At 57.2% G+C, this 22,600-nt stretch overlaps 1 protein-coding gene across 1 annotated transcript in view; it reads right to left on the bottom strand.

Annotated features, from left to right (window-relative positions):
* LOC105731061 (obscurin) overlaps positions 1–22,600 on the bottom strand; it is a 147,601-nt gene that overhangs the window by 31,364 nt on the left and 93,637 nt on the right. The window contains 22 exon segments of the mRNA XM_064377993.1: positions 390–671; positions 1,777–2,174; positions 2,176–2,642; positions 5,098–5,471; positions 6,179–6,289; positions 6,292–6,459; positions 6,597–6,884; positions 7,427–7,702; positions 8,866–9,138; positions 9,423–9,507; positions 9,619–9,815; positions 10,540–10,812; positions 11,375–11,558; positions 11,560–11,651; positions 11,742–12,008; positions 12,273–12,539; positions 13,511–13,543; positions 13,546–13,773; positions 13,878–14,161; positions 14,228–14,267; positions 15,114–15,335; positions 15,789–16,061. Coding sequence (XP_064234063.1) covers positions 390–671; positions 1,777–2,174; positions 2,176–2,642; positions 5,098–5,471; positions 6,179–6,289; positions 6,292–6,459; positions 6,597–6,884; positions 7,427–7,702; positions 8,866–9,138; positions 9,423–9,507; positions 9,619–9,815; positions 10,540–10,812; positions 11,375–11,558; positions 11,560–11,651; positions 11,742–12,008; positions 12,273–12,539; positions 13,511–13,543; positions 13,546–13,773; positions 13,878–14,161; positions 14,228–14,267; positions 15,114–15,335; positions 15,789–16,061 — 5,082 coding nt within the window.

Raw genomic sequence — 22,600 nt, 5'->3', positions numbered from 1 at the left:
AACCAGCCCAAATGTCCATCAAGCAACGAGTGGATAAAGAAACTGTGGTGTGTATCCACATGATGGAATACTACACAACCATACCAAGGAAGGAATGAACAGCATTTGCAGTGACCTGGATGAGACTGACAACTATTATTCCAAGTGAGGTAACCCAGGAATGGAAAAACCAACATCGCATATTGTCATTCATATGTGGGAGCTCAGCTATGCGGAGGCAAAGGCATAATGATGCCTGAGCTCCCAGAGAGCTTTCCAACAGCCACAAGACACTGAGGCCCCAAATCCTGCCTGGCCTGAGATGAATGCTCTCTCAACCATCCTCAAGCCGAACTCAGGAGCCCCTACACCACCAACCTGGAGACACCAAATCAGACAGTAGCACTCACAGTCCACACAGAGCTCGGCCTTGGTGGAGGAGACCCCCACGCTGTTCTCAGCCAGGCAGCGGTAGACGCCCACGTCTGCTGGCACCACAGCTGTGATGATGAGCTGAGGGCCACCCTGCTGGTCTTCATTAATCATGTAGTGGTCATTCTCCTCCAACAACTTCCCATCCTTGAACCAGTGCACACTGGGCATGGGTTGACCTGTCACCATGCAGTCAAAGCTCACAGGATACCCATCCTGCACTTCTTGGTTCTGCAACTCGGTCAGGAACACCGGGGCAGGGAAAGATGGGTGAGTTAGCCCCAGAGAACAGTGATCATGTCCGGCTGCCACATACAAGCGAGTCACCACCAGAGGAAAGGTTTGACACACAGGACGTACAGAGCAATCATTCACACGGGAGCATTTGAAGACCCTGACAGCTAAACAGAATGGTGTCTTTGCCTGCTAAGCCTCTCTCTCTTCCTTGTTCTCTAAGAATTCTGTTTGCCAGCTTGCTTCCCAAGTTACTTTGAGGCAAAAGGGAGAAGGGGCTGGAAACAGGGAGGAAAAGGGAGGTAAAGCAAAGATAAAGACTGTGTGGTCTGTAAGTCCAGGAGGAGCAGGTGAGGGATTCAAAGCAAGGGGGAGGCTCAAAATTGGAGAGAAGTTTCAAGAAATAACACTGTGGGATATTCATCATACCCTCTTTAACATTCCTAGAGAGATACAAGTAAATAGGGAAATGGCTTTTCAATTACTCCTAGATGCTTGAATGGGAAATGGTATGCAGACTGGACCATGAGGAATGCAGCATTTTATACAGGTTACATTTCAGTCTCATTTAAAAAATAAAATTCTAGAGTGAGTACACATGACCTTTGAACAACAGGCCCTTGAACTGCTTGGGTCCACTTATATATGGATTTTTTTCAACCAAATGTGGATTAAAAAATACAGCACTTGTGGGATGCAAAACCCTGTATAGGGAGGGCTGATTTTCATGTATACAGGTTCTGCAGGGCTCATCTGGGGACTCGAATATGTGTGGATTTGGGTACCCATGAGGGTTCTGAAATCCATCCTCTGTGTATACCAAGGAACAACTGTCATTTCACACATGTGAAAGCTGAGGCACAGAGATGCTAAGCAGCTTCTCCCAAAGCACACAGCTAATAAGAGACGGGGTTGGAGTTCAAATAGATTTTAACCTCTATTTAACCTCAAAGTCAGAGCTGTTCACACCCCAGTGAGCTGCACTTGCAAAGAGCCCAATGGTGGGCACAGGTAACCCCTTGAGCTTGCAGCAGACTCTGCCACGACTAGCCTGGCTCCTTCTCCCCTGCCTCCCCCTGCCTCCTCACCCTGGCTCTGGACCCCAGACTGAAGCTCGTGCAGACTCACCGGCATCAGAAGTCAGCAGGCTGGGTGATGGCTCTGGAGGCACCCCAGGTGCAGGGGCCTCTTTGCTGATGTGCATCTCCACCCTCCGGGGCCTCTGCTCCACAAGGTTGATCTCCACTCTGATGCCCAGCATGGCAAACATCTCCTGGAAGCACGTTACCACCTGGCAGGCCTCGGTGAGTACCTAAAAACGGATGCGGATGAAATGCTCATCTTTGTGGTATGTCTGCCGGTCTGCAGGCTCCTCTGGCTCTGCAAGGCCCTTGTCTGCACTCAGGAAGAGCTCCTCATCTGAAACCTTGGCCGAGCTCTTGGTGCGGAAGAGCCGGTGCAGCCGCCGGGCAGCCCGGCAGAAGTTATTGTCCAGCTCACCCCCAGAGGAGCTCTCGGCCTCACTCTGTCCCACTGACGGCCACGCAGGCACTGTGGGCTACCTGGCCAAACTTGTTGCTCACCTGGCAGGTGTAGTGGCCAGCATCATCACGGCCTAGGCCAGTAATCAGCAGAGAGCAGGTACCATCCCCAAACTGGTGGATGTGATGGTGCCGCCCATCAGTCAGCTCCACGCCGTCCTTCAGCCAGCGGGCTCGCACATCTGCCTTGCTGGCCATGACACACTCCAGCCGCAGGGCATCCCCCACCTGTGCCTCAGTGTCCCCAGATGTGTGGGAGAACACGGGCCCTTCCTGCTGCTTCATCTCTTGCCAAATCTTGTAGCCCTTAAAGGTGGCCTGGATCTTCACAGCTGCCTTGTCCATTGAGGGATCACCCAGGTCTTTGGTGCTCAGGTCTCCCAGTGGTGGGCGCACAGCAGCCAGTGGTTCCTGCTGCTCCTGTAGCTTCGCAGAGGGGGCTCCTGGGGCCCTGACCTGTGGGCACAGAGCCTGATGTCATGGATAGGGAAACTGAGGCCAGAAACAGGGCAGGACTAGCACGGGACACATGGCGGGGACAGCTCCAGGTCTCGCTCCAGTATGCCCTTTTTCCTCCTACCAACTGGACCCACACTAGCTTCGACTGACATAGATGTCCAACAGCACCACCCAAAAGGCCAACCCACTTCCTGGAAATCGCTTTACACAGTCACCCAGACGGAGATGAACAGGGTTGTGAAGATCACCATGAAGAGGCCAGTTCCAACTCTTCAGGCAAAAATTTTAACAGTCAGGTGGGTATATGGCTGGGTGGGTGCTGGGTGGATGGAGAGATACACCGATGAACAGAGGGTTGAATGGGAGAACAGGTATGTGCATAGATGGGTGAGTAGGTGGCTGGCGGATGAGTGAATGGTTAGACAGACGGTGGTATGGGTGGATGGGTGGATAAACGGGCTGGCAGATAAACAGACAAGCAGGTGAACAAGTACAGGAATAGATCATGGATGAACAGCGGATGGATAATAAACTGCAAATGAATGGAGTTGCATGGTTGTATGGGTGGGTAAACAGGCTGACAGATAAATCAATAAACAGGTGAACAGGCACAGGAGTGGCACATGGATAGCAGATGGATGGATGAATGGAAGTATGCTGGGTGGATACATGAATGGATAGTGGGTAGACAGATGCAAGTCAGAGAGAACGATGCGTGAATAGATGAAAAGAAGGAAGGATGGATGCATACAAGGAGGGACAAATGGAAGGACGGTAGATGGATGATGAATGGATACATGCATGGATGAACACATGGAAGGATGATGGACAGATGATGAATGGACAGACAGTAGGACGATGAATACATGATGGACGGATGAGTACATAGATGGCAGATGGGTGGATGGATGACTAGATGGAAGGAAGAATGTGTGCATGGACGGATAGATGGTGAATGGATAGATGGAAGAAAGGAAAGATGAACATATGGATGAACAGATGGCAGGTGAATGAATAGATGAAAGTAAAGGGAGATGGACACATAAATAGATGGGTGGATGAAAGGAAAAAAGAATGAATGCATGAATGGATGAATGAATAAAAGGAAGAATGGAAACATAAATGGATAAATGAAAGGAAAAATAGATGCATGGATTGAAGGATGGATGGTGGATGGACAGAAGAGAATAAATGCATGCATTGATGGATGGCTCACGTATGGGTGGATGGAAGGATGGATGGATGATTAATAGATGAAAGGAAGAAAAGACAGAAGCATGAATGGATTGGTGGCAGATGGATGGATGGATGAATGGATGGATGTAGATGGATAATGAATAAACAGATGAAAGGAAAGAAAGACAAATGTATGATTGGATGGATGGTAGAAGGATGGAAGGATGGGCAGATGAATGCATGAATGGATGGATGGCAGATGGATGGATGCACAGATGAATGAATAGTGGATGGGTGGATGGAAGGATGGATGGATGCAGAAATAAGTGGATGAATGGTAGGTGGATGGATGGATGACGAATAGATGAAAGGAAGCAAAGACAGAAGCATGAATGGATCGGTGGTGGAAGGGTGGATGGAAGGATGGATGAATGGATGGATGATGGTAGATGGATGATAAATAAACAGATGAAAGGAAAGAAGAACAGATGTATGAATGGATGGATGGTAGAAGGAGGAAAGGATGGAAAGATGGATGCATGAACAGATGGATGGCAGACGGATAAATGGAAGGATGGATGGATGCATAGATGGATGAATGGTAGATGGTGGGTGGAAGGAAGAATGGATGGATGCACAGATAGGTGAATGAATGGTAGATGGATGCACGAATGGATGGATGGATGGTTGATGGGCAGATGCATGGATGGGTACATGGAAGGAAGGAAGGAAAGATGGATAAATGGGTGCATGGATAGATGGATGAATGGTAGATGGTGGGTGGAAGGAAGAATGGATGGATGCACAGATAGGTGAATGAATGGCAGATGGATGCATGAATGGATGGATGGATGGTGGATGGACAGATGCATGGATGGGTACATGGAAGGAAGGAAGGAAAGATGGACAAATGGGTGCATGGATAGATGGATGAATGGTAGATAGATGCATGAATGGATGGATGGCAGATGGATTAATGGAAGGATGGATGGATGGATGAATGAATGGATTGACGCATGGATGGATGGTGGATGGACAGATGCATGGATGACTACATGGAAAGAAGGAAGGAAAGATGGATAAATAGGTGCATGGATAGATGGATGAATGGTAGATGAGTGGATGAATAGAAGAAAAAATGATAGATGAACAGATGCATATATGGGTGGATGAATTATGGCTGGATGAATAGCGCATGCATGGATGGATGGATGGAAGGATGGAAGGATGGTGAAGGTCTCAGACCTCTCCTTGCAGGCCAAGTTGGAGTGCTCACCTTGCTGACCAGTGGTGATGTGCCTAGCCTCCCAGCTTTCTTGAGGTAGGTGACCAGGGAAGGGGTGCCTGCCTGGGACTCATCATCAGAGCTGGTGTGTGAGAGGTCAGCTTCTCCGGTGCATGCCAGCTCATCGGCCATGGAGTAGCCTTTGGAGAAGTCAGGTGCCACCTCCTCTGCCTCCTGTGGCAGGCGCTGTGAGTGGCCATCCTCCTCAGGCAGCTCGCTGATGGAGTCCAGCGTGGGCTCACGGTTCATGCGACGCTTTCGAGCCAGGGCCTCCCACAGCAGGTGCAGGTCGCCCTCCTGAGCTGCCTCGGGGGGCAGGCTGGGCTGCAGGTGGGCCTCATCCACAGGGGCTGGGCTCAGCACCACTGAGGAAGGCAGGAGACGGGTCAGTGGGCTAGGACACAGCTAACACCCCAGACCCACCTCAGCTGCTAATCAATATGTGGCTGGGCTGTGGCCTTGCTAAGCCTCTCTCCCCACCTGGCACTGGCTACTTCAGATGGCACAATCTTTACAAGTCTCAGAGCCCCTGAGCCTCAGCTCTCCTACCTGGAGTGGGGCCTCAGTCTACCTCTCTGTACAGGACATGTGATGCCTGGAACAGAAAAGGACTCTGCAAAGGCAAATTGGGCTGACTTGAGCCCTTCTGATCCTGCTTCTGGGATAGAGCACCTAGACTCATGGGAGTGCTGGCTGCCAGGCAGCGGGGCCCAGGCTCAGAGTGCAGGGGATGGCCCTCAGAGTGTGGGGTGGCTTGGAGCATTGGGAGTTGCAGGGAGTTCAGAATACAGGGGATGTTTGTGTACAGGGCCCAGAAGCTTAAAGGGACCAGAATAGAACCAAGTGTTGCACCAGCCAGGACCTGCTCAGGGACAGGCAGGCTGTCCTTGGCAGTCAAGGCTCTGCACGTGGGGTTTGCCGCATCTCCCTACTGAGCCTTGGTCTCTCCCATGTGGCGGGGTCCTCAAGAGGACCCTCAGCCCTTCCCTGAGAGAGCCTGTGAGAAGGCGGGCAAGCTGCACCCCCACCCAGAGCTCCCCACCCTGGAACTGGGAGGACAGGGCCAATGCACCCTGGAAGGTGGCAGCCTCGGAGCAGGCAGAGCCCTGGGCCAGACCACAGCGGTGCTCACCCTTGTCTTCTGCTGTGAAGCCCTTGATCACCAGCATCTGTCGCCAACCTAGGAGACCACTTTGAAGCGCCCGCTGGGTTGGATGCGCTCCATCCCTTTGTGCCAGAAGACCTTGCCAGCCTCAGCGGCCACCTCAAGCTCCAGACAGACATCCTCACCAGCTGCCACCTGCCAGCTCTCGAGAGTTGAGGGCTGGGGAGGCACGGGCTTTGGTGGCTCTGCTGGGAACAGCATCCATGGAGGAGGACAGGCCCCATCGGCAAAGATGCACCCAGAGCACAGGCCCCACCCCGAGGCCCCCCTCCCTCCTCCAGCTTGTGGAGGCTGTGAACTCCCAGGTCCCAGTGCAGCAACTCACCAAGCGGCACAGCCTGGCACAGGTGCATTGGCTCCCCGGCGCCCGCAGGGCCCACGGCTGCCACACAGAAGCGGTAGGTCTCCCCGGGGGCAAGGCCATCCACCACACACTCGGGTCCAGGTACCAGATCTTGGCAGAGCCACCACTGGCCTGTGGCCCCCTTCTTCATCTCCACGCAGTAGTCACAGAGACCATTGCCTCCATCGCTCGTGGGAGCCGCCCAAGATAGTGTCACAGCATGGCCACTGCAAGCCACCACCTCGGCATCCTCTGGGGGCTCAGGGAGGCCTGGGGAAAAGGGAGACCGGTCAGGGGGCAGCTCCCTGTTGGCATGAACAGCCCCTCTGGAGGCCACTGAGCTCTGTACTGCCTGCAGGTGGCCGCACCCTGAGGCTCCGTGCTGCTGTGCCAGTGGCCCACCTGTCTCAGGGAGTGCAGGCTGCTGCCCAGGCCCCATGGCGGCACACCTGCATATCACATGGAGACTGTGCCCGGAGCCACCCAGAGTGGAGAGTCCCCAGCAGTCTCTGGGGCCAGAGCACCTCCTACCTCCGGTCTGCCCAGAGCTGGGCTCAGATGTGCACTGGGGGTGGGGAGAGGTGAGGATATGGGGCAGGATGAGGGAACCTTGGCCTCAGGAACCCACAGGGGGGTGGGCTCATGCATGCTTATGCCTGGCCAAGGGCAGCCTCCCAAACTCCCACGGTCAGGCCCCTATCTGCAGGCAGCCAACCAGAGGGTGTGGAGTGGGCAGATACTGCAGAACCCAGCCTGGGACTCCCCCAGACTGACCTGCAAGGGAGGGAGCAGGGAGCTCACCCACCACCCACCCAGTACAGTGAGCCGCGCAGAGGTCATGGCGTCGCAGCAAGCGAAGGTGACCTCCCCAGCATGGTGGGGCTGGGTGTTGTGCAGCAGCAGGGTGTGGTGACTGCCATTGGCGGTGACCATCCAGTTGGCATCATCTGGCTGCACCGCCACATTGCTGATGTACCAGGACGCCTCTCCCACCAGCACCGCCTCGCTGAGTGTGCAGGTGAAGCGGGCCTGCGTGCCGGCCGGGACCGCCGTGTCCTTCGGAAGCTCCAGAATCTCCAGGCACCAGCCTGCAGCTGTGCAGGGGAAGGGGTGTGAGGGCGAGGACCTGAGCAGGGGGCCAGTGCCTGGGCTTCAGAGCCTCGCCTCCTCACGCCTGCGTGGGTGGGAGGGGTCCACGAAACCGAAGCTCCCTACCTGCGATCCCACGAGCCCCTCTGGTGAGGGCAGCCCAGCCTTCCACGGGGACACCCCTGCTTGGCCCTCAGCCCTGCCACATCCTTCCTGCCTTCAACCCAGCCTCCCATGTGTCCCAGAGGCCAACACGTCCCCTCCCAGCTCCGGGGTGCCTCTGGTCTTGCCGCAGGACGCACACACCGTGCCACCCGTCCTGGGCCCTGGTCCCAGGGCTCCTATCTGTAAGGTTTGTTTTTGCCTAGTTTAAAATCAAGAAACTGAGGCCAGCCCAAAAAGATCCAATGTGAAGTGTTTATTCAGGCTCCCGAGTGAGTCTCTGCGGTCCTACAAGAGAGGCCGGAGAAGTCGCACGGATTTCTCGCAGATGTGGGTTTTATATGGAGTGGAGGCGTTTGATTGGTTGTGCCCAAGGTGAGTGGGGCCCCAATGGGACAAAATACTAGGCGGGGAGTGGGGCCCAGATGGGACAAAATGGTAGGCGGGGAGTGGGGCCTGGAGGGGACAAAATGGTAGGCGGGGAGTGGGGCCCTGATGGGACAAAATGGTATCGGGTAGATCCTGGTGGGGCTTTTTTCAGGGCTGCCGGTGAGTGGGGGCTGTGTCCGAGCTCCTGGTGAGGGAAGGGGGTGTGTCCGAACTCCCTGCGAGGGAAGGGGGGATGTCCGAGTTCCCGGCGATGGAAGGGGGTTGTGTCTGAGTTCCCGGCGAGGGAGGGGGGTGTGTCCTAGCTCTCAGAGAGGGAGGGGTGTGTGTCTGAGCTCCCGGCAAGGGAGGGGGTGGTGTGCGTCTGTGCTCCCAGCGAGGCAACAGGCCTTACACTACCCACTGCGGAGCGGGTGGTTCCGGGCCTCAGGTGGAAGGGGCCAGCCCCTGGTGAACCCCACCCCTCGTGTCCCTCCCCACAGCCCCAGGGCCTCCGCCCCTGACACCCCTCTGCAGCTGCAGCCCCCAGCCCCAGCCCTCTGCAGTCCACCCGCCCACCGCAGCCTCTAGTGGGAGGCATCCGGCTGGCCCCGCACTGGCACAGCGCAGTCACCTCGGACTGTGAGGAACGCAGAGGTCAACATGTCCCCGGCCAGGAAGGTCATCCGGCGGCTGTCCTGGGGCCGCAAGTTTTTGAGAAGCAGCAGGTGGCGCAGGCCATTCTCGAAGTAGACCACCTCGGCATTCTCCGAGGTGCGCACAGGTTCGTCCTCCAGCAGTCAGGTGTGGGCGGCCACCTCGGGCTGGGACAGCCGGCACTCAAACAGCACCTCACTGCCCTCCAGCACCTCCATGTTTTCCAGCCCCTGCACCACCGTGTTCTTGGCTGCGGAGAGAGGGAGTCTCAGACCAGTCTGCACTTCCAGGGCCCCCACGTCCCTGGGGAGAGCCCTGAAAACTACAAAAAGCCAAACAAAATGCCCCTCCCCAGAGGCTACCTGGAGGGGGGCACTCACTTGGAAAATTGCCAGCCCCAAGACAAGATCATTTTTGGAAGTCTTAGATTTCTGCCCCCCGACCTGTGGACAGCGCCAATGGGTAGGATATTCTGGTGCCCAGGAAGCTGGGCATCCACAGGCAGAGTGACCGGTGTGGATGGGCACTGCCCACCTGTGACTTTCAGCTGGGCCTCGGAGCTACGCATGCCCACGTGGAAGCTGACAGTTCCAGGAGGAGCCCAGCCATCTTGCCAGACCTCAATTACAGGGGCTCATCACCTCCCCAACACACCCACCTGGTGGAAGACCTTCCCAAATGGAGTGGGAAGCATCCCCATCCTGGTACGAGCAGGTCCCGGGGGCCCCGCCTTGTGCAGGGTGAGCAGGTGGAGTGTGCCCTGCTCCACAGCAATGTCGTTCATCTTGTTGGCCTGCAGGGGCACGCTTCCTAAAGCCCAGAGGGCTTCCTGGCCTGAGGCTCTGGACAGCTGGAACTGGAAGCTGGCATCCTGGCCCTCGCTGAGCTGCACGTCCTGCAGGGGCTCCAGGATGGTCACCTCAGGAGCTGTACACAGCGGAGGCATGGGTGTCAGCCTCAGCATCTGAGGTACCCCCTGGATCAGCAGTCTCATCATCCTAGGGAATCCATCCCTGGGTATCCTCCCCAAATGCACAAAGATAAGCACATGGGGGCCTGTTCTCAGCTCCCCACTCCAGCTGCAGAGTCTGCTCTGATGGATGGTGGATGGGTGAATGGATCAATGGAGGAATGAATGGATGGATAATAAGTGGATGGATGGATGGCTGATCAATGGATAAATAGAAGGATTGTGGATGGATCGATGGATTGGAGGCATGAAGGATGGACAGTAAATGGGTGGATGGATGGGTGAGTGGATAAATGGATGGATGAAAGGATGGATGACAGGTGGGTAAATGGGACCCGGGTGAGAACTAGAGGAGATGGTGCAGATGACTGATGGCTGAGAGTGGGCTACGGTTTGCAGTGGCCCCAGTTTGCAGCAGCCCCGGTTTACAGTGACCCCGGTTTGCAGTGGCCCCCACGAGGGCCAAGACCCAAACTCCAACACTGTCAATGTATGGGAAGCCCACGCCCACCTACCCCACCAGCCTGGCTCAGCCCATTCTCCCCTGACATCCTGGGGCCACCCTGAAGTGCCAGCTCACAGGTCCACTTCCCTGCCAGTCCCCCAGGCTTCAAAGACAGGGACCTTTGCTGTCTGTCTCCATCCCCAGTGCAGTCACTGATGGGGCCTGCCTGCGGCTACCTCTGATAGTGAGCTGGGCGGAGGAAACGGGGCCACCCACGTGGAAGGAGACAGTGCTGGTGTCCTCACATGTCATGCCCTTCAGCCGCGGGGTGTGCATGCGGCCATCCTGCACGGCCACCTCTGTCACTTCGTTGCTTTGCAGTGGCAGGCCCTGCAGGCACCACTGCACGTCTGTGGCTCCAGCCCAGGACACCTCGCAGCTGAATTCAACATCCTCGTTGGCTGGCACCTCCGCATCAACCAGCCCCCTCTCAATGGTCACCTCAGGCTCTGAGGGGTGAGGCAAGAGGGTCCCCTTTACCAGCCAAGTAAAAGAGCCCAGGCCAAGCTCCCACGCCCCCTCCTCCAGGAAGCCTTCCTGGGCACCCTCACACTCCTGTGCCACAGCCCATCTGTCCCACATGGTTTCCGTCCCCCAATGTGCTCACAAGCACAGATCCCACCATGACAGCTCTTCGAGGACAGAACCTGGGCCGGGGGTGTAGGCCAAGAGGCAGTTGTTTCTGAGGAATCCTTGGGAAGGGGTCGTGGGCTGTCCACTTGCATACCGCAGCCCCACTCTGGCTAGCACAGCAGGGAGGCAAGGCTTGCGGGAGAAACAGAAGCAGTCAGCAGGACACCCACACGCTGGCTGCAGGTGGGCTTGAGGGGCTACAGCCTGTTTCCCTGCAGCCCAGCTTCTCTCAGAGAGCCCCGACAGGGACGCCGGGAGGTGCGGGAGTGAGGAGGAAGACAGCGTGAGAGAAGGGCTCAGGTGCACCCAGAAGGTCACCATGAGGGGTGGATGGCAGGGAGTGGCTCACCCTCTCCTCCGGGAGGCCCCAAGGCTCACCTGTGACCCTGAGGGAGGCAGCGGTTTTCTGGCCACCTGTCACACAGGCATACTCGCCCATGTCCTTAGACTCCAGTTGGTGGATCAACAGCTCCCGAGTGGCCCCCTGGCTGCTCATCTCATACTTGGGACCCGCCTGCAGCTCCACGCCCTCCTTGAGCCATTGCACTGTGCCCCCCCGCCCGCTCTGCTTCGCTCAGCTGACAGCACAGCTGGGCTACGGCACCCGTCTGCTGCTCCAGGCTCTGCAGCCAGGTCTTGAACTTGGGCCTGGGGACTGGGGGAAATGCAGGAAGGCACACTTAGCGCCCCTGGCCACTGACCAAGGGTGAAGGGCTGTGGGAGGCAGGGCTGGCGAGCAGATCACCATGGACAGAGAGGCTGGCTGTGCTCTGCGTGTGGCCCGTGTCGCACGTGTAGTCACCCGTGTCCTCCTGCTCCGCATCGCATACCAGCAACTCTGCAGTGGCCCCGTCCTGCACCATCCAGTACTTGGCACAAGGGAAGAGCTGCAGGGAGCCCTTGCGCCACTCCACACTGGCACCCGCCCGGTTCAGCTTGCAATGCAGGTGTGCCATGTCTCCCTCGTCCACCTCCTGGGGCTGCAGGTCTCGGAGGAACCACACAGGTGCCGCTGCAGGGGAGGAACAGGGCGTGAGGGCAGGTCCCTGAAGGGCTATAAGGGGGAATGCACAGCGAGCATGATACAGGGCAGGGTGGGGAAGGGAACCGCAGAGAGCGGCTATTGGGAAGGAGCAGGGCCTTGGGCTGGGTCCGACCCCCACCTTGTGGAGCCATCTCCTCAATTGGGACCCCCAGGTGGAAAGGCAGCCCCAAGGGTCAGCCTGGAACACTGGAACTGCACTAGATCCTGGGCCAGGCCAGCCTGGAAGCCCACCTGTGACGGTGAGGGTGGCGCTGGTGCTCTGGGAGCCGCAGGTGCAGGTGTACTTGCCAGTGTCTTCACAAAGCAGGTCCTGTAACACCACCTCCACCATGCAGCCCTGAAGCCATGGCTCCCAGTGCCCATCGGCCCGCAGCTCCAGGCCACCCTTGCTCCAGACAACTGTAGCAGTGGGCGCAGATAGCTCACACTGCAGGCTGGCTCTGGAGCCCTCCTCCACCTGCAGACTCTGCAGCGGTTCCTGGAACATGGGGTGTGGGGCTGCAGCAGGCAGGAGGCAGGGGGCAGGGGGCAGGGTCAGCTCCAGATCTGCACCAGGCATCACTCTCCAGGCCAGCAGATGAGGGCCTGGGCTCCCCCCAGCTCCCTGGCCTGACTTCACAGGCGGTGCTGCCTCAGATGGCAGTGGGGACCACTGGTCTGCGATTCGGGAGTGAGGAGGCAGAGCAGTGGGAAAGCAGGGAGGGGCGAGATCTGCCCAGGGCTTAGGAGGCTGGCCTCTCACCCAGGACCCCACCCACAACCCTGCAGGGCCACAGCCCCTAGGGCCCAGGGCAGGGGTGTCTACTCCTCCCTGATACACAGGTGGGAGCTGGCTGGAGAGCTGCTGGGTGAGGCCCTGTGCCCCAGACCTGAGGGCAGAGCTGAGTCCCCCAGATCCCAGGCTGATGCCAGGGCCTGGGGCTATAGGTTCCGTCTTCCCTCCCCGGGCACAGATATATATTCAGATCGCAGAGTGGGGCCGTGGCCCCCAGACTCCAGGGCAGGGACCAGGTCACCTTAGGCCCTCAGGTGCCGTGGGGACTGTTTGCCCCACAAGGCTACACAGAACCAGGGCCAGCATGCAGGGCCCAGGGCTCTAGGTCCAGCCTCCCCTTGCTAGGCACCAGAGGCCTCCCTCCAAGGACATGAGACCCTGTGGCTGAGACTGCAGGGCTCAAATGAAGGCTGGCAGAAAGTTGATTGATTAGGGGGTGATGGGAGGCAGGGGGAAGGCAATGAGGCAGGAATTCCTTCCCTACCACGATGGCTGGTACCCAAGGTCATGTGGCTGGAGCTCAGTATAGACACCAGGGCACAGGATAACATTGGGACCCATGAGCAGAGGGGACAGAGGAAACTGCAGGAGGCAGAGGAAACAAGCACCCGCAAGGAGGTGTGTGGTGCCTGCAACTGCACACGGAGGAGGCCACACACCCACATCAGTCCACGCAGCCACGTGAGGTCATTACCCTTGGCAGTGAGCATGGCTGATGTCCTGTCTGCCCGCACACACACGAGTACTCCCCAGTGTCTGCCACAGACAGGCCATGAATCTGCAGCTCACACTTGGTCCCGTCCCACCTCAGGCTGTATCTGTCCCCATCTTTGAGGGTCTCAGACCCCTTCCTCTACTCCACGGGGGCCGCCTCGCTCAGCTCACACCGCAGCATGGCCGTGGCCCCTTCTGTGGCCTCCTTGTTCCTCAGTTTCCCAATGAACTGAGCAGACAGAGCTGCAGGAGGGTCAGACAGACACAGAGAGCACCGTCTTTGCTCCCCTGTGTTGGAGGAGGCGGCATCACTGGGCCACATGGGCAGGGTGGACAGAGACACTGACCTGTCACTGTGAGGGTGGCAGAAGTCATCTGGTCCCCGAAGGAGCATGAGTACGGCCCGCTGTCCTGCGGCCGCAGGTCCCGGACCACCAGCTCCAGCACAGCACCCTCCTAGCTTAGTCTGTATTTGTCACCTGGCCTCAGGATGCTGTCCCCACAGCGCGACTCCACGGGTGCGGCCACAGATGACAGCATGCAGCACAGTGTGGCAGCACCACCCTCCAGCACCTCCAGGTCCTTCAGGGCCTCCCGGAACCGCACTGGCTGGGCTGCGGACAGGCATGGGCTCAGCTCACCCTCCCTGCCCTGAAGTCCACGAGGGGTCCCCAGTAGGGGGTGGAGAGCTGCGGACATTGACTGCAGGGTGCTGGCAGTCCCACCTCCCCCTTCTCCTGTGGGGCATGTGGCAGGGACCTCAGGACTTCTGGAAAGGGTCAGCTCTGAAGGTGAGGGGTAGAAAGGGTGAATCAAGCGGGAAAACAGACAGGCAGGTGTCAGGGACCTGTGCCCCCAAATTCACAGGTGGAAGCCCTAGCCCAAACCTCCGACTGTGGCTGTGACAAGGGAAATAAGGTCAAACGAGGTCACGGTGGGCCCTAAGCCACTGTGGCTGCACCTCCTAAAAAGGGAGATTAGGGCTGGGTGCGATGGTTCATGCTTGTAATCCCAGCACTTTGGAAGGCTGAGGTGGGCGGATCACCTGAGGACAGGAGTTTGACACCAGCCTGCCCAACATGGAGAAACCCTGTCTCTACTAAAAATACAAAAAATATTAGCCGAGCCTGGTGGCACATGCCTGTAATCCCAGCTACTCAGGAGGCTGAGGCAGGAGAATCACTTAAACCTGGGAGGCAGAGGTAGCAGTGAACCGAGATCATGCCATTGCACTCCAGCCTGGGCAACAAGAGCGAAACTCCGACTCAAAAATAAAAAGGGAGGTGGGCACACAGGCGTGCAGAGGGATGGCCCTTCAGAAATGCAGAGGTTCTGCAGGGCGGCTCCTGCGGGTGGCAGAGGCTAGGGCAGGAGCCAAGCAGGGTGGACCAGGTGCCAGGAAATGCCAGAAAGCACATGGGGACCGGGGGCACCCCACATGGGATGCACGGGAGTCTGGGTCCTCCCGCCTTGGGCTCCTTGTGGGTGCACACACCCTGCCCTGAAGCTGGTGCTGCCTGACAAGAGAGCTGCAGGTGCCTGGCCCGTGGCTGGGCTTCGGGCAGCTGGGGCTCACCATGCACCCTGCATGCATCCACTGTCCTGCAGGGTTGCCCCGGTGATGAGCAGCTGGGCCCGGTGGCCCTCGTGGCTCAGCTGGCACTGGGTGGACGGCCGCAGGGTCTTCCCGTCCTTCATTCAGTGCACAGGGATGTCACGGGTGCTGGTCTCACATGGCAGGGTCAAGTCCTCACCCTCTGTGACCGTGGCATCTGTGAGCTCCTGGGAGAAGATGCTTGGCTTCTCTGGGGGGCAGAGAGAGAAGCAGGAGCATGTGGGATGCTGTCACACTGCTGCTGGAGGGGCCGATGGGGAAACCCTGGCTCTCGCTGCAGACCAGACAACACCCTGGCTTGGCACCCACCAGTCACCCTCACACTGGGGCCATGCAACAGGCTGTGCAGAGAGCAGGGCAGGCTCCGCACAATCACCCCATCATCTCCTCACCACAGTGAGGGGGCTCCTGCCCTGCGGGGGAATGCAGCCTGGCCCGAGCACGCCGAGCACAGTTCTGCAAACCACGCAGATGAATTCATTCTGAAGGAGCCCAATTCAGCCTTCCAAACTCCCCTGCCCCACAGAAAGCCAATGGGGCCTTCTCTGTGAGCCCAGGGACACCGGGCACTGGCTGAGCTATGTCCGCCTCTCCACCTGGCTGCAGCCCTGAACGACATGGGCAATGTGGGCATGCAACCCACCAGTGACCCTGAGGGCAGCTGAGGCCCGCTGGTCACCCGCCTCAAAGTAGATGGAGCTGGAGTCCTTAAGTGCCGGCTGCCACAGCATCAGCACATGGTAGCCCCTGGGCTGGGCCTCAATCTCATTGAGTTCATTCGTATGCAGGGGTGTCTTGTCCAGGAACCAGTGCATAGGCTCGTAGTTGGCAGGGGAGATCTGGCTATGGAAGGTGGCCGAGGAGCCCTCCTGCACATCCACATCCTCCCGGTCCTCGATGACATGCACCCACTGGCCTGCAAAGGCACAGACTGCTCAGGGGCCCCACACTGTCCAGGGCAGGCTCGGCCAACGGGGCTCCCCAGGGCAGATGCTCCCCATGACAGAGCAAGGTGGCTGTGTTTTAACAAGTTTGCAGGGATGGAACTCCAAAAATAGTAAGTGGGTCAGAGCTGAACGGTCCAAAGATAGTTGTTTGAGGGCCACTCGGAGCCCCGAGCCTACCTCTCTGCACCTCGGGAATCCTTCTGTAAGGCTTTCTGGGCGAGTCCACAGCCTGCTGAGAACCACGCCAGTGCAGTCCTGCCCTCTTTCCAAGCTGTGCTCCCAGAAGCAGCTGGCTCCCAAACCTGCTAATGCCGGCTGTGTGTGTCATTACAATTGTGCCATGAAATTAACTCTTCTAGTAACAGATGAAACAGGAGTGTGAAAAAAAATATGCCAGGTGCGGTGGCTCACGCCTATAATCCCAGCACTTTGGAGGCTGAGGCAGGCGGATCATGAGATCAGGAGTTTGAGACCATCCTGGCCAACGTGGTGAAACCCCGTCTCTACTAAAAATACAAAAAACTTAGCCAGGCATGATGGCATGTGCCTACAATCCTAGCTACTCAGGAGGCTGAGACAGGAGAATCACTTGAACCCAGGAGGCTGAGGTTGCAGTGAGCAGAAGGCTCGCCATTGCACTCCAACCTGGGTGACAGAGGAAGACTGTCACAAAAAAAAAATAAAGCTGCAGTTGTGTTGAAATTTAAATCAAATGATTGGAAGATGGAAAATGTGAATTCCTAGAAATGAGGCTTTTTGGCTGTTGAATTAGGAATGGTAAGAGACAACCGTTTATGAATATTGAGACGGGCCCTGCATTCAGATTCCTTCTGTGTACACAGTGCCCCCCAGGCATGACTCCACAGAAGCCGACCCTGCCCGGGTGACGCGCATGGACAAAAGCTCTCATCAGTGGATGGCACACATGGAAGCGGCTTGGCCTCCCTGACCAGGCCAGCCCGCATCCTCAAATGTTAAACCCTTTTTTTTTTTTTTTTTTTAAGATGGAGTCTCACTCTGTTGCTCAGGCTGGAGTGCAGTGGTGCAATCCCGGCTCACTGCAACCGCCGCCTCCTGGGTTCACACAATTCTCCTGCCTCAGCCTCCCGAGTAGCTGGGATTAGAGGGGCATACCAACACACTCAGCTAATTTTTTGTATTTTTAGTAGAGACGGGGTTCACTATGTTGGCCAGATGGTCTCAAACTCCTAACCTCATGATCTCCCCACCTCGGCCTCCCAAAGTGCTGGGATTACAGACATGAGCCACTGCACCCAGCCACTTTTGATAACTTTTTAAAACATTAACTATGGGTACCAAGTTGAGATCATGGTGCTTTACTGTGGTAACAGAATGCTTTCACCAGGGTCACCAAATCCACTGCACAGGAAAAATCAGTGACGATTCCTGGTTTGTGTTACTTCTGATGATCAAGGCTGAGGCCTTTCACATACAGGACCCTGTGAATGCTCTGTGCTCAGACCTCAGTAGGGACCTCCTGCAAACTCAGGTCTGGACACCAGCCCAGGACTCCAGAGCCAAGTGGAGGCTGTGGTGCGGGGGCTGGGCCTCGCCTGCCCTGATGCCAATGTGCCCCATGACCTTGCCCTGGCCATGGACCCACTAACACTTCAGTTTTCTTATCTACAGCATGGAGAGAAGGACAGTTCTCACTCTGCCTGCCACTCAACCACAGAGGCAAACAGTAAGATCAAAAAGCCACCTGCTAGGATCTCAGTGTCCCCCTGGACACTCATGTTGAAACTTAATCCCAATGTGGCAACATAAAGAGTGGGGCTTTTAAGAAGGGATTGGGTGAGCGGGCTCTGCCCTCAGGAATGGATTAATCCATCCATGGATCAATGGCTTAACGGGTTAAAGCACTGTCACGGGAGTGGTGGCTTTACAAGAAGATAGAGAGAGGCCCGAGCTGGCACCCTCAGCCCCCTCCCCATGGGATGCCATGTGCCACCTCCTGGGGACTCTGCAGAGAGTCCCTGAAGCAAGAGGACCCTCACCAGATGTGGCCCTTGACCTTGGACTTCCCAGTCTCCAGAGATGTAAGAAGTAAATTATTTTCCTTTATAAATGACCCAGTTCAGGTATTCTGTTATAAGCAACAAGAGAAAGACTAAGATGCCAGTGTAACTCTCAATGACAACACTAGTGACCGTCAGTTCTTCCCTGGGGGCACCTGAGGCTGCCTGGCACAGCCGAGTCAGGCTGTCCCTCTGGGACAAGGGTGACAGGCTGTTTGTGCAGATACATGCAGAGCTCACACATGGGCCAGGCACCTGCGCGCATGAGAGAAACACACGGTGACCGAATAAACACACGCGGAAGTGAGGGCTGGCAGCTCATTCACAGCCATGCTGGAGCCTCAGCGGCCACCCAGGGAGAAACACACAGTGACTGAATAAACACACATGGAAGTGAGAGCTGGCAGCTCATTCACAGCCATGCTGGAGCCTCGGTGGCCAGCCAGGGAGCACCCCACTACCCTCGTGATAGGAAACTGAAGCTGGGCCTGTCCACTGCCAAGTCTCCAGTGCCATTCAAAGCCTGGGCCATGCACACTCGGCCGCCTCACCTTGCACCAGGAGCTGGGCCTGGGTCTGGGCATGGCTGATGTCGCAGGTGTAGGTGTCGCTGTCTGCCTTCTCCAGGGTGCGGATGGTGAGCCACAGGGTCAGGCCCTTCTGGCTGAGCTGGTGCTTCCCTGAGGCCCGAAGCTCTGCGGGGCCCTTGCGCCAGGTCACAGTGGCCGTGGGGTGCTCCATCTTGCACGTGAACACAGCTGTGCCTTTCTCCTCCACCTGCAGGTCGGCCAGCTCCTCTGTGAAGCTGTTTGCTTTTTCTGGACAGGGAGATGGAAGCAGAATACGTGGGGTGTGAGGCCCGCACAGACCCCATACTGGCCCCGTTATCATCCAGGCCTGGCTGCGGAAGCTCTGGGACCTGGGTGAGCCCTTCCAGCTGGGACAGAGTAGCCTGGGCTCCAGGGGTGGCCCCCTGCCCTGCCAGGGGAGAGAGGCTGCTCCAGGGCCACGAGTGGGGCTCCTGCGGCATTTACCTTCCACTCGGAGTCTGGCTGTGCTCTTGGAAGCCTCCACCTCACACGTATACTCACCCACGTCCTTGAGCAAGGCTCCACGGACAACCAGTGTGGCCATCATGCCCTCACAGACCACATCATACTTCTGGCTCTTTTGGATGGCCTTCCCATCCTTCAGCCAGTGCATGCGGGTGCCCGCCCATGACAGCTCACAGCGCAGCTACATGTCCTCCCCTGGCGCTGCCCGCTGGTCTTCCAGGGGCTTCGTGATGGCCACTGGCCTCTCTGAAGGGAGCAGGGATAGCTGCCCTTGAGGCCCAGCCAGGGCCATGGTGCCAGCCACAACCCCAGGCACAGACCCAGCCAAAACCTCCCACCTCTGCCAAGATCAGGACTGGGGCAAGGATGAGCGTTTGGGAACACTCGCTCTCTGGTGACTAAGACAACAGAATCTGCATCCCTCAAACTCTGGCACCTCTACCTTCAGGAGCCTCAGAGTCCTGGAATGCCAGTGTCCCCACTGTCACCAGCATGGGACCAGGAGGCAGGAAGATCAACCACCACAGAATTTTATCCATTGGCATCTTTCAGGCCGACGACTCAGTGTGGCCGTGGTCGGCGTCCCAGGAGTGAGCCCCGCCCGCTGAGCTGCACCAACCGTGCGCATCAGGGGCATGAACTCAGGTGCTGGCGGTGACATCAGCGGAGCCCATGGCTGGGGCCTCGGGCCGGGCCGGTGCTGCCAGACTGGCCCCGTGAGCCCCAGCTCTAGGGAGCTACTGAGCACTCAGGGCACTTGGACCACAGATTGGACCAGAATCCAGCCCTTCATCAGAGCTCAGAGTGTGGCCCCGCTGCCACCTCAGAGCTTCCCCCAGCACCCGGCTGGTGCCTCAGGCCCTGAGGCTTCCAGAAGGGGAGCTGGGCCACAGTGGGAGGAGGCAGGCCCCAAAAGCGTCCCCAGCAGCTTCTGCAGCTGGGGAGCCCAGCTCCTGGACCCCTGGGGACAGGCCCAGGCTCCCCACCCCCCAGCCCGGGTGACAAGCCCCCATCCAGCAGGCCCCGCCCACCTTTGACGATGAGTGAGGCCTTGGAGGTGAGGCCCTGCACATAGAAGACCACCTCCCCAGCATCACTCGGCGTGGCCTTCTGGACCACCAGCATGTATTTTCGGCCCTGCCGTGTGGCCTCGAAGCAGCTGGAGCTGCCCACCTTCTTCCCCCTGACTGTCCACGTGGCCAGGTCGCTGGCGCTCTCATGAGACAGGATGCACTTGAAGCTGCAGCTCTCCCCCTCCAGCACCTCCATTGTCTTCAGCCTCTTGGTGATGCCGACGTGCAGATCTGAGGGCCATGGGAGAGACTGTCAGTCCAGCCAAGAGGATGGTACTGCCCTCGGCCAGACCTAGGGAGGGCCAGACCCTGGGAGAGATCAGAGCTCGCAGAGACCAGACCCCAGGAGGAGCCGGATCCCCCCAGTCCTTTATAGGGACCAGACCCTGGGAGAGGCCAGGCCCCGAGGGGGAGGGTGGGACACTGCCTCAGCCAATGAGCAGATGCCTCTCTGCAGGAGCTGGCCACACCCTGGCATCTGTGTAACCAACAGCTCTGAGCTCCAATCAGGGTGGCAGGAAGAGGGAGGACCCACGGTGGCCACAGTGAGGAGAGGAGGTGCTGGACCCTGGACAAGGGGCTGCCAGGCAGGCTGGACCCAGCTCCAGGACAAACTCACCAGCCTCCTGCCCCTTCCCTATTTTGTTACAAGACTGTCAGGGACCAGTCAGCAGGCCTGTTATGCTGCCTGTCACCCACACCAGGATGCCACTGGGACCGGGATGGGGACTCCCAGTAATGGAGCCAGGACAGTGGGCACACATGGGGGCCAGGTACTGCCCTGCAGTTGAGGGACCTGCCCCTGAGAAGTAGGCAAGCTCCAGGGCACGTGCGCCTCCAAGGCTGCAAGACTGGGTTTGGGGATGGCTCCACCCTGCCAGCCCCATGGCCTTGGGGCCTTGCTGGGGCCCTGTGAAGGACAGGGATGTGGCCTACTCACAGCCCCTGCCTGGCATCTCAGCTTCTGCCTGGTCATCCCCATTGGTGCCCCCACACTGGCCTGGTGGCTTCAGAGCAGACACAGCCCCTGGTTCATGGCAACATCCCTGGCTGTGCCCCTTGGAGCACACTGGGCAGGGAGAGCATAGCCTCCAACCTTGACTCCAAGATCCATCACCCCCGGATCCACCTGCCTGCACCCGGACCTCACAGGACCACGCCAAGCCATGGTTCCCCTAGGAGGTCCCCCTGGCCTCTCTAGCTCAGCAGAGCAGCCCCTCAATCTCGGAGAATGACGTGAGCCACCCAGGTATTGGCTGGCCCCACACCCATGCCCAGCATGCCCCCTTCCAGGAGCTCCACCGTGCCCACAGCACACACCATGCCCGGTTAAAAGGAAAGCTGCCTGTGGTCACCTGGAAATTAGAGAGGACTAAAAGGGCAAAACTTTTCTTCTTTCAAAAACAAGGATCAAATGAACTGGCTTGATAAACACCTATTAAAGTAGATATTCCATTGGACCCTGACCCTTTATTTGTGGAAGTCATTTTTTTTATACAGTTGGGAAGCTCAAAGATGAAACACAGGTGTACTCAGCCTCATGTGATAGAGCCGTGGTCTGCGCTCCTCAGGTGTGGCCCACTGACCAGAGTCCCAGCATGCCCTGCAAGCTGGTTAAACAGTGTAGAATCTCACGCCCCACTCCAGAGAGGCTGGGGCTGAATCTGCATTTTTGACCAGATTCCCTGGTGATTTGTATGCACATCAAAACTTGAGAATCCTTGTTTAGTGAATATCTGGCTAATTTTGAACCACCCTACCCGATAGTATTGGCTAGGAATGCCAGCTTTTCTGGAGGCACTGCTGAAATGAGGAGGTAGTTCGTTGATGAGCACCTTCAAGAAGCTCAGTTTCCTGTCGCTGACTCATCTAGAATCCTGTCCAAACTGGTCAGGAGTAAATATTTAAAAAGGGGTAATGGCTGGGTGTGGTGGCTCATGCCTGTAATCCTAGCACTTTTGGTGCTCGAGGCAGGAGCATCACTTGAGCCCAGGAGTTCAGAATAGCCTGGGCAACATGGCAAAACCCTGTCTCTACTAAAAGGAAAAAAAAAAAAAAGCTCAGCATGGTTTCACAGGCCTGTAGTCCTGACTGATTGGGAGGCTGAGGTGGGAGCATCAACTGAGCTTGGAAAGGTGAGGCTGCGGTGAGCTAAGATTATGCCACTGCATTCCAGCCTTGGCTATGAGAGGGAGACCTTGTCTCAAAAAAAAAAAAAAAAAAAAAAGAAAAGAAAAGAATAAAGAAAAAATAATTATCAGAACTGTATGCAAAAAAAAAGTGCACAGAAGGAATTAATAATGTTTTAATCATAGAATAATCGAAAACAGCTTAATATTAA

This window comes from Aotus nancymaae, unplaced genomic scaffold (genome assembly GCF_030222135.1).
Source record: "Aotus nancymaae isolate 86718 unplaced genomic scaffold, 86718_ANA_hifiasm-v0.15.2.pri h1tg000018l, whole genome shotgun sequence".
Lineage (NCBI taxonomy): Eukaryota > Metazoa > Chordata > Mammalia > Primates > Aotidae > Aotus > Aotus nancymaae.
This window is presented reverse-complemented; position numbering and strand designations above follow the sequence as displayed.